Genomic DNA, 11,939 nt, shown 5'->3' with positions numbered 1-11,939 from the left:
CAACTGATTGTTTCTGGAACACCCTTAATGGCCTCCACTTAATATGTTTACATCAGTGATTAAAGTTTATATCTTACTTTCCTAATTCCAGATATAGAAATAATACATGCAAACAAATAGGATGAACACACTTAGTAGATTACAAGCTTTCTAATGACACCATACAAGGGGTATTTAACGTAAAGCATATTCCAGTTATGTCATATTCATAAGCATATTTCCATAGAGTATATGGCGTGCCACATCATAAGGGTTCCCCATGAATTGCTGGAGGGAGATTTACCCTCCCTCCCCCCAAATTCAGGTAATTTTCCCTTCCATCCACATATTTGCGACCAGGACTCAAGGTAGCGTGAGAGCGAACAGCTGCAACAAACAAAATCCAGCTCACGCAGCACTCCCCAGACAAGACAGAGCTGAGCCTGCATCTCAAGGTCCATCTTTTTTTAGCACGTGCACACACAGAAAAATGTCCCACGGGTGCGAAATCTTCCCACTGGTGACTGAGCTGCACACCCCCTGCTCCAGGCCCTATCTGCCAGAGATAAGCGCTACGGGCATATAAGAGGGCTCAGCAGAGGCACTGCTCCTGACACAGCTACAGGGCACCATGATCCGTATCCTGTTCGCTACCCTGACGCTGGCCGCTGGGGGTATGTATCCCGCCTAGACGTAGGTTTTCATCTGTTTTACCAACCGCAGACTTCGAGCTTGATCCTGTGGTCCTGACGCTGACCAGCAGCCTGGAGGTGCTGAGATATCAGAGTAATGGGTGCAGTGTAAGGGTCAGAATAGACTATGGCTTAGAAACGTCTGTAGTGATAGAAAGGGCCCCAGATCGGTCCCCTAAGTTCAAACATGTGTTACACAAAGATCAGGTCAGTTTTGGTTGGTGGCTTGATCTGTTCTGATTTCTAAAGCGGACCCCATCTTGTGTCTCTTGCAGCCCTCAGTTGTGGGAATCCCGCCTACCCACCTCTCTTGAACAGAGTGGTTGGAGGAGAAGATGCAAGACCATTCAGCTGGCCCTGGCAGGTTAGTGATTCCCGGGTTTCCTTAGCCCAGTCCAGGATACCTTGAGCCATGTTGCCTTCCCATTACGTTGGGCCTTGCTTTGCTCAGCCTGCACGCGCGTTGATGGCATTTCCCTGTCTGATATGCGATAACTTTTGAACACGGTATGCGATCAATTCCAAACTGCCAGGGAACGTTCTAGGCATCAGTGGTCAGAGCCCTACTGAGTTTAGTGAAAATTGGAAAACGAGAAGGCAGAAAAGTAGAGGACACCTGGAGCCCCCGGCATCTGGTTAGCAGACCCAGCAGCTATATCTGGGTCTATAATAATAGACATAGATCAGCGAAGTGGTTGATGGCAGCCATTGACCTCTTCCAGTGTAACAACACGCCCCAGATCTCAGCCCTGCCCAGCATCCCAATGGAGCAGAAGGTTTTGACTCCCTGAAGGACTTTGCTCCCACATGGAAAGAAAAGAAATAATTTAACAAATTATACAAGCGGGATTATTTACATATGTCCCTGACATGAGGGGGTGGGAGGGCAGCACAAAAGGAGCTTAGGGGGTAGAATGGGGAATGCAACTTAAGGACCCCTGGTGGGTGTGTGAGCTGAGCCTACAGAGGCAACAAAGTGTAGGTGTATCGTGGCTGTATTCTGAATGAGACACACTACAAGGCCAACTGGCCTTGTGCTTAAGGTGCAAGAAGAGGTGTGAGAACTGAGTTCTATCCCCAGCTCTGCCACAGACTCACTGCCTGCCCTTAAGCAAGTCACTTAGCACCCAATCCAGCTCCCATTGAAATCAGTGAGGGAGGAAGAACTTTCCCTGGCTTCAGTGGGTGTGGGAACGGGCTCTCTTTGCACCCAGAGCCATGTGGTGAGCCCTTTGATAAGCTTGTCAATAAATAGCAAACAAGGAGCATGCTGGGAAATGATCCTGACATGCTATTTTGGGACACGGCACCTCCGTTTCTGATCCTACTCCCAAGGGCGCATGTCGGGATTCATTTGCTAATGCTGGAGCTCCTCGTACGGAGTGTGCTAAAGATGAGTTACCAATTTATGACTACTATTCATCACAACATCCCAGATGGTTGTGCAGCGTTACTGTGCTCTTTTCAAGAACTAACTGGGGAGCAAAGCGATTCCTGTCTGCAGCTGACAGGTCAGCTAAGTGTCAAAGCCTGCTTGGATCCATCAGGATGAAAGCTCTGGAGAAATAAGAGATCGATGTCATTATATTTTGCTAGGTCTGCAGAGCCATGCTCGGCAAGTAACCGGTGTCTCAAAATAGGGACTATTTAACTCCTAGAATACATTTAAAAATTGCACTTATTTTGCTCTTCACCGGTTGAAAGGTTAATAAATGACACCCCTGTACCGTTGATACAATCCTCATGGCATATTTGGGCAACTGTGGCAGAGAAGCTGAGCAACCTACCCATGGTCACATAATGAGTCAAAGGCAGAACAAAAGCAACAACTCAGGAGTTCACGGATCCCTATTTCCCTAGATTCCATTTCCATGATCACGTCACTTGCCCACTAAACCCAGTGAAATATTTAAAAAACAAAACCCCCAAACCATCAACAGGGCCCTATTTCTACATAGAGTGACAAAGAGGTGTTTCATGAACCCATTTCTTCTGTAGCAAATACAACCCTCTGTTTGGCCCATGCTTAGTAAATAGCTTTGGGAAAGCAACAGTGAAATGAAACTTTGGAAAAAAGCCTTTTCACAAGAGAGTGGTCTGGACATGGAGCACTTGGGTGCTCAGCTTTTCACCTTCCCAACAGAAGGAGAAGTCGATCAGAGAGTAGCATTCTTACCGTATCATTCCTAGGTCTCCCTGCAATACAGTTCCAGTGGTAACTGGTATCACACCTGTGGGGGAACCCTCATTGCACCCAACTGGGTCCTGACAGCTGCTCACTGCATCAGGTACGTTAGCTGCCGAAGCCTGGACAATCATTTCTTTTAAGTCAACGTGCAGAAAGCTGTAAATGCTCTGAGGAAAAGAGAAAGCCAAAGCATATTAATAACAGGCTCTCCCCCTCTAAAAAGTTTATCACGTCTAGATCGTGTCTCTGGCTGTGGCCCTTACCTGATGATTCACTGGAAGGGGAAAACTTCCTTCCTCGTCCCCTGCCTGTGCCATGCTCTGCACTGTTGACTTTATTTTTGCATGTATAACAATACATATTAGTTATTAAATTGTCCGGCTCCTTTTAAAATCAGCTGTGTTCTCATTACAAGCACATGTAGCAGTGAGTTCCATAGGTTAACTAGCGCACCCACTTCCATGAGGAAATCGTCCCTTTGGGTTTAAAGTCACCTGCCATTAATTTCAGTGAGAGCTTCTTGTTCTCAGATTATGGGATGCTGTAAAAATGAGGGGCGTGATCAGCTTTGACTTCATCACCTTAAATGCCTCGGTCAAGGCCAGCGGCCCAACCCAGCACCGCAGTACAGGCCTGTTTCCTGTACACACATGCACTGCGGCTGGTTACTACCACTCCAGTCATGGAAAGCATCGTCAGAGCAGATATGGGCCCTCCCGGGCGCGCTGCGTGTGAGGTCAGATTGCCAGGGTGCACAATACTCTTCCACACACCTCTGTACCCGTGGAGATGCTTTCGTAATAGACATGGTCACACTACTAGAGAGGCCTTCGGAATTACTCAGATGTGCCAGGAAATGGCAGCCTCAAGCGCGAAGATCAGCTGGGGCCCACGTTTAGCGGGAATCTTGGCAGGAGGCAGAGGAGCATGTGGAGACGCAGCCTCTAGTGACTAGAGGTTCCAGCATGCAATGCTCCGTCCTAAACCAACGGCTGGTAATGTAGATCAATGCATGCTGGCCCCTGCAGTTCTCAGAGGGTTCCCACTGGAGACTCCTAGGCTGCATTTGGCCGCCCTTCCCAAAGAGGCGTGTGACTGCGCAGGAAGCAGGGAGCTACACACCTAAGCATCAAGATAGTTAAGACCAAAGTAGACTGTGAAGAACTTCAAAAAGCTCTCACAAAACTAAGTGATTGGGCGACAAAATGGGAAATGAAATTTAATGTGGATAAATGTAAAGCAATGCACATTGGAAAAAATATATACATACAATATGATGGGGGCTAATTTAGCTACAACTAATCAGGAGAAAGATCTTGGAGTCATCGTGGATAGTTCTCTGAAGATGTCCCTGCAGTGTGCAGCAGCAGTCAAAAAAGCAAACGGGATGTTAGGAATCATTAAGAAGGGGATAGAGAATAAGATGGAGAATATTTTATTGCCCTTATATAAATCCATGGTACGCCCACATCTTGAATACTGCGTACAGATGTGGTCCCTTCAGCTCAAAAAAGATATACTGGCATTAGAAAAGATTCAGAAAAGGGCAACTAAAATGATTAGGGGTTTGGAACGGGTCCCATATGAGGAGAGATTAAAGAGGGTAGGACTTTTCAGTTTGGAAAAGAGGAGACTAAGGGGGGATATGATAGAGGTCTATAAAATCATGAGTGGTGCGGAGAAAGTGAATAAGGAAAAATTATTTACTTGTTCCCATAATATAAGAACTGGGGGCCACCAAATGAAATTAATGGGCAGTAGCTTTAAAACAAATAAAAGGAAGTTTTTCTTCACTCAGTGCACAGTCAACCTGTGGAACTCCTTGCCTGAGGAGGTTGTGAAGGCTAGGACTATAACAGGGTTTAAAAGAGAACTGGATAAATTCATGGAGGTTAAGTCCATTAATGGCTATTAGCCAGGATGGGTAAGGAATGGTGTCCCTAGCCTCTGTTTGTCAGAGGGTGGAGATGGATGGCAGGAGAGAGATCACTTGATCATTACCTGTTAGGTTCACTCCCTCTGGGGCACCTGGCATTGGCCACTGTTGGTAGACAGGATACTGGGCTGGATGGACCTTTGGTCTGACCCAGTATGGCCATTCCTATGTTCTTATCTCTCCCTGTTCCTTTTCCTCCCCAGTTCTTCTCTGACCTATCGAGTGTTTCTTGGCAAATTCAACCTAAAGGCTACTGAACAAGGATCGATTGCAGCCAGTCCAGAAAAAATCATTGTCCATGAAGGCTGGAACCCAAACCGTATTGCAAATGGGTAAGTTAATAGCAGCTATTTATAAAAAGTATTAGCGATAGGGCCCTAAACCAAGGCCTCTCGGTCCAAACACCCCTACACGGTGGGCAGCTCCAAATTTGGAGCCAGTTGTTACAGCATAGGCTCAGTCTGATGATTCCAAAATACTGGGTGACTGGATGTGGGGAGTGGTGAAACCTTTCCACAGTTCAAACCTTTGTCACATTATGGAGGATGGGCATGCCTGGCTCAGCGAGCAGATGCCCATCACCCCCAAAGGGACAGATGCCAGTGCAGGAGCCACCTCCCCAATAGTTAAGTGATGCCTTCAGCCTCCACTATCTCAGAAACTTTCAGACACATTCACCTGAGCTGCTGACCACTTGTGGCTATTAAAGAGTCCACAGCAGGTTTCATAAGAGTACAGGTGAATTAACCCCCGTGTCCAAACCAAATTCCACCTATTGCAACTGAATTCAGTTCAATGGCTGCATAGCACAGTTGTTTATTGCTTAACGGCTGCCTTGCTCAACCCAAGTGTCTCCTGCATCTTAGCAGTGGGTGAAGAGACAGGTGTGTGGAGAGGTTCATTTCATACATATGTTTAATGTATGTAAAGTACTTTGAAAGCTTCAGATGAAAGGTGCTACTAGAAGTGCAAAGTATTATTAGTAACTTGGATTGAGGCCATGTTGCTGAAGGACTCCTTGGTTCTGCTGAAGTCCTAGTGCATTAGCTCCGTGAATCAGCTCCGTTTCCAACTTTCTACACGTTTCATCCCCAAGTATGTGGCCAAGCCCAGCTCCCCAAGGCAGTAGTACAAGAACTAGGACGTCAGAATGGCCATACTGCATCAGACCAATGGTCCATCTAGTCTAATATCTTGTCTTCTGATAGTGGCCAATGCCAGATGCCTCAGGGGGAATGAACAGAACAGGGCAATCATCGAGTGACAGTCAGAGGCTTAGGGACACCCAGAGCACAGGGCTGCATCCCTGACCATCTTAGCTAATAGCCATCGACGGACCTGTCCTCCAGGAACTTATCTAGTTGTTTTTTGAACCCCATTATAGTTTTGACCTTCACAACATCCCCTGACTGTGTTGTATGAAGTATTTCCTTATGTTTGTTTTAAACTTGCTGCCTATTAATGAGCCCTGGTTCTTGTGTTACATGAAGGAGTAAATAACACATTCTCCACACCAGTCATGATTTCACAGACCTCAGTCATATCCCCTCTTCGTCGCTTCTTTTCCAAGCTGAAAAGTCCCAGCCTTCTTAATCTCTCCTCATACAGAAGCTGTTCCATACCCCTTCTGTATTGACCTTCTGTGCCTTTTCCAATTCTACTATATCTGTTTTGAGATGGGGTGACCAGAACTGCACGCAGTATTCCCCAAAAGAAATCTGATGAGGTTCAATAAGGATAAGTGCAGGGTCCTGCACTTAGGACGGAAGAACCCAATGCACAGCTACAGACTAGGGACCGAATGGCTACGCAGCAGTTCTGCGGAAAAGGACCTAGGGGTGACAGTGGACGAGAAGCTGGATATGAGTCAGCAGTGTGCCCTTGTTGCCAAGAAGGCCAATGGCATTTTGGGATGTGTAAGTAGGGGCATAGCGAGCAGATCGAGGGACTTGATCGTTCCCCTCTATTCGACATTGGTGAGGCCTCATCTGGAATACTGTGTCCAGTTTTGGGCCCCACACTACAAGAAGGATGTGGATAAATTGGAGAGAGTTCAGCGAAGGGCAACAAAAATGATTAGGGGTCTGGAACACATGACTTATGAGGAGAGGCTGAGGGAACTGGGATTGTTTAGTCTGCAGAAGAGAAGAATGAGGGGGGATTTGATAGCTGCTTTCAACTACCTGAGAGGTGGTTCCAGAGAGGATGGTTCTAGACTATTCTCAGTGGTAGAAGAGGACAGGACAAGGAGTAACGGTCTCAAGTTGCAGTGGGGGAGGTTTAGGTTGGATATTAGGAAAAACTTTTTCACTAGGAGGGTGGTGAGACACTGGAATGTGTTACCTAGGGAGGTGGTAGAATCTCCTTCCTTAGAAGTTTTTAAGGTCAGGCTTGACAAAGCCCTGGCTGGGATGATTTAATTGGGGATTGGTCCTGCTTTGAGCAGGGGGTTGGACTAGATGACCTCCTGAGGTCCCTTCCAACCCTGATATTCTATGATTCTATGATATTCAAGTGTGGGCGTACCACGGATTAATAGAATGGCATTGTGCTCTTATGATAACTGCCCAGGGTCGAGCCACCTCCCTTAGAGGCCTGAACACCAAGCAGTTGAGAAACTTGCTACATTATGTTATCTGCCAAATGTAGGGCTGAACACCATTAAACAGAGCCAGACTATGTCCAACTGCAGCCAACACTTTTAGATTCCACTGGTTTATTACACCTCAGTCTAGCAGTTACAGGGCACAATATCATGATGTTTATTGAGGCTCGGGAAGGCTTGAAAAATTACTTAAATGCTGCCCCGTCTGGAGAGGAAAGGTACAGAACACTGCCCTGCTGTGAGGGAAGGGTTTTGGCAAACCCCGAGTGGTAAAAATTAAAACAAATATCAGTTATGGAATCATTGATGCTCACACACCACAGATGAGCCCTTGTACGTTTGGATGCTGACTTGGCAATAAACTGAAACACAAACCTCACAGGCCATACACAAGGAAAGTCCTGGTGCTCCAACAGGGCCAGGTGGCATTAAGGCATGTGTTTGAGGTGGAGTACGTGCAGCACTGACTGGAAGAGAAGGAGTTATGCCTCTTGAATTCATAGAATCATAGAATATCAGGGTTGGAAGAGACCTCAGGAGGTCATCTAGTCCAACCCCTTGCTCAAAGCAGGACCAATCCCCAATTTTTGCCCCAGATCCCTAAATGGCCCCCTCAAGGATTGAACTCACAACCCTGGGTTTAACAGGCCAATGCTCAAACCACTGAGCTATCCCTCCCTCCAAAAACTGCTTGTGTAACACTGACAGACGCCAGTTGTCCGCGGGCAGGATCGAACCTGGGATGTCTGGAGCTAAATGCATTAGCCTTTACTGCATAAGCTAAAAGCCATATAACCCTTTTTCTTTTATCCATTTGGGGGGTTCCAAGACAAAGACAAAGGTCTCACTCCCCCGGCCCTGAGAGAACCCCAGCCTGATAAGGAAGCCTCTGGCTGAAAGGCCATTTCCTGGGAGTCTCTGAGTAGAAGGATGAATCGGTAACAGCATGGGCACCTCCCTAGGGAGATGCCCACCCACCACAGGGAGCTGAACAGAAACGAGTGCTTGACAAGCCTTGACGAGCCTGAAGCTCCAGGAGGCTCTCCATGTATTCTCCAGAAGCTCTCACTGTCACATGCTGAGTTTACCCCAAAGCTTGACAGAGACAGGCCAAGCCTCTCAAACTGAGCCCCGTGTGGGCAGAGGAGCTGCAGATGCTGGGACCTGGATTTCCACACGGCTTTTGGGCCATGAGGAAGGAAAATCAAGGTGCTCCACCAGGGCCTATGGGCACCGAGGCATGCGTTTGGGTGTGGTACGGGCAACACCAAGGGGTGGGACCCCTCTGCCATGCCCTGAGGACGTTCCTTCCCTCCTCCTCCCACTAAAGGCAGGGCCCCCTCTTTCGAATAGGCGGAGCACTCTATAAATGCTACGTATTAATGGGTCTGTGTTTTCTTCCACTCTCCCTCTGTGCACGCTCCCTCCTCAACCTCGGCTTCTGAACACAGCAACGACATCGCTTTGATCAAACTCTCCCAGAGCGTTGCTCTGAGCAATCAAATCCAGCCGGCCTGCCTCCCTCCGGCAAACAGTCTCCTGGCCTCTGGCTTCATCTGCTACGTAACTGGATGGGGAAGGCTGTACAGTAAGTGTTAATACAGTTCTCAGTGGTAACACTAAGTCCGTCTGTGTTAACATCTCCATTGGGATTGACTGGAATAAGGGATCCTGGCCTATTCATTCCTTGGCCTGTTTGCTGACGCTACCGCCAGTAGGGTGTTGATATGTGAATGTTAAAGTGCTCGGCCCCCAGCTGATTTCCCATGCGATATAGACAGAGAGCCATTGTTAAAATGGATGAGGATTATCCATCTAGTTCAGACACTTTTCTGAAGGAGGGATGCGCTAAGGACTGGATTCTGCAACCCCTCTGTGCTTGGAATCCCTGTTGACTCTTGTACCTGGATACGTTATTTTGCTGTTTCTTGACTGCCAGGAGCTAATGCTACTCCCTTGTTTCTCTTCCCTTCCAGCAAACGGTGCTCTCCCAGATAAACTGCAGCAAGGACCTTTGCCCGTGGTTGTTTATGCCACCTGTTCCCTACCTAGCTGGTGGGGTAGCTCAGTAAAAACCACCATGGTCTGTGCAGGCGGCGACGGAGTGATCTCCAGCTGCAACGTGAGTCCGGAGAACTTGGCATTTATGGGAATGGCGTTAGAAAGTCCTGCATTATGGGAAGGGACTCTGAAGATGAGGCAGGGTACTAGGACCTACCCATTCTAGCTGGGCTTTGAAACCCCTTCGTAGAGGTTGATAGCAATTAACGTGTTGAAGGACTATTTAATAAACACATTTCTATACCCCCACCTACAAGAGGGATCCACCCCAAACCCCTGGATCCAAACTCCCCCTACGTGTTGGACCTGAACATGGCAGCTGGGAGCCTTCTCATAAGACAGAACCTATATTCATTTCATTCACACTCCTGCCTTTCTCCCATGTCCCATCTCTAATTATATGAGACCCGTTCAATGACTGTGCCTCTCCTTCTTTGCAGGGGGACTCTGGTGGCCCACTGAACTGCAGAGGTGCTGATGGCAAGTGGGAAGTTCATGGCATAGTCAGCTTTGGCTCCTCACTAGGCTGTAATTATTACCGCAAACCCTCCGTCTTTACTCGAGTCTCTGCTTTCAACAACTGGATCGCTACGGTAAGGGTCTAGTGTCTACTGCTGAGCAAGAACAAACTCTGCTGTGAACTTTTAAATGGTCATTTGGGGTAAAACAAAACAAAACACCTGCAAAACAGTTCAAGACCGAGGGTTTGTCCATATGGATACACTGGCCAGCAGTAGCTTCCCATGCACACACACTTACCCCGGAATAGCTAGTGCACTTTAAATTCACCCCCTAACTTATTCCATAATAACTTCACCATGTAGACAATCCCACAACACAACAAGAGAGAATGTTGTCTTGTTTCTAGAGAATTAGTTCCTGCAGCGAAGGTGAGGTGTCTTCCGGTTGAATGCAACTATCCAAATGATCTTCGTTTCTAACCAAAGTTCAGACGTTTTGGAATAAATCTGTCATGCTGTATACTAAGGGTATATTTTATAGAGTTTTAATAAATGGTAATTGATGTCCAACAACTTAATTAGCTATCATCTATTACTCTGATGATCAGGAACACATATTGCTCATGGCTATAATGTTCTTATCAAATATTTATTAACTATAAATGAACCCTTCACATAAAGGATGACACAGAAGCCAAACCACCTGTCTTAAATCCTTAGGAAGAGAGAGGGTTGTAGGACTGGTTTATGTATTTAAAGGGACAATTTGTAGCGTTTGGGTGGCCCTGTTTACGGATTTCCTTAGTTTTCTGGTTTGATTTCCCCCCCACACACTGTGTTTTACACTTTCTGCAGGTTATGGCAAACAACTAACCTGAAGAGCCGTGGACAACAGACTAACCCTGTGCTGGGAGAAGGGAAGCTATTTTGCTACTTGAAATAAAGTCGTACTCATGAAATTCCAATCTGAGGTGCTGAAGGAATGTGTATATAATAAATAACCAACGTCTGTTTGCAACGGATACGTAAAGCCTGTGCCTCGGGAAAAGGGAGGGTTTAGGATGAAGCATATGACATGGTGGCAGGGCGTTATGCAATGGAGCATTTTCTTCCATTAGATAAACCCCATCGTGACCGAAAGTGGAATAAGAAGCATGACACAAGAATGGGGGAACGGGATTGGGGAGGGGGGGGGGCTCACCCAGAGCCAACTCCTTCCAGTGGTTGACATGAGGAATGTGTGTTGTCACCCTGGTGTCCCCACACTCCCTTCTAACGCCACATTCCCATACTAGTTTCCAGCTGCCAACCCTCCCTTTGCCTTACACCTGAGCACGGGGGAATGATAAGAACTATAAATCCCAAGAACCTGGCTATGCTCTTGATGGGAACCCAAAATACGCAATGCAGAGCTCCTGGCAGTTCCCCTACTCAGTGATTTGATGCCGTTATTCGTTGGGTTATGCCTGGCTATTGGAAATGATCCTGGAGCGGCTGCTGGCTGAAGAACATGCCGTAGAGCAGGGAACCACCTGAAAACCACTTTGAAATATCAGGGAGGCTTTTAAAGACAGGATAATTTCTGATGATACATTTTTACCCTTTTAAGGGGAATGGAGCCCATGGTGCTTCTCTCTCCCCAGCAGCCCATAAATCTCATACCAACTGGAGTTTCATGCGCACCTGCAGAGGGGAAAACACAAGCCAGTGTTCATTTTTCCACCACTATAAAATTTAACCCACTTGGAAAGAATTAGGGAAAGGCCATAAATTCACCCTGTCTGCCTTGAGCTTTCAGAGCTGGAAACTACCGAACAGAAACACCCTGGAAGGACTGAGGGCCACCTACATTCCCATTGCCTTTAGTCAAATGATCCTAACAAAGAAGCTCTGATGCTCCAGAAAGGAGCAAAACTGAAGACAGACAATTGGTCAATTCAGTCCTGCACATGCGAGCAAGGATCAGGATGAGCTATGGCCTGGGGAACGTTCCAACTCAAAGCCATCTGGCTAAGGG

General features: G+C 47.1%; 1 protein-coding gene across 1 annotated transcript; it reads left to right on the top strand.

The window, feature by feature from the left end:
• The first annotated feature begins 513 nt into the window (after positions 1-513).
• LOC102939967 (chymotrypsin-like elastase family member 2A) lies at positions 514-10,795 on the top strand. The gene is made up of 8 exons (XM_007067739.4): positions 514-653; positions 947-1,035; positions 2,862-2,959; positions 4,999-5,127; positions 8,852-8,988; positions 9,377-9,522; positions 9,902-10,054; positions 10,778-10,795. Exons 1-8 carry the CDS (start codon positions 611-613, stop codon positions 10,793-10,795), a joined length of 813 nt encoding a protein of 270 aa, XP_007067801.2. The 5' UTR covers positions 514-610.
• The last annotated feature ends 1,144 nt before the right edge of the window (positions 10,796-11,939 follow it).

The sequence above is a fragment of the Chelonia mydas genome, chromosome 18, assembly GCF_015237465.2.
Source record: "Chelonia mydas isolate rCheMyd1 chromosome 18, rCheMyd1.pri.v2, whole genome shotgun sequence".
NCBI lineage: Eukaryota > Metazoa > Chordata > Testudines > Cheloniidae > Chelonia > Chelonia mydas.
The sequence above is the reverse complement of the archived record's forward strand: the minus strand, read 5'-3'. Positions and strand labels throughout refer to the sequence as shown.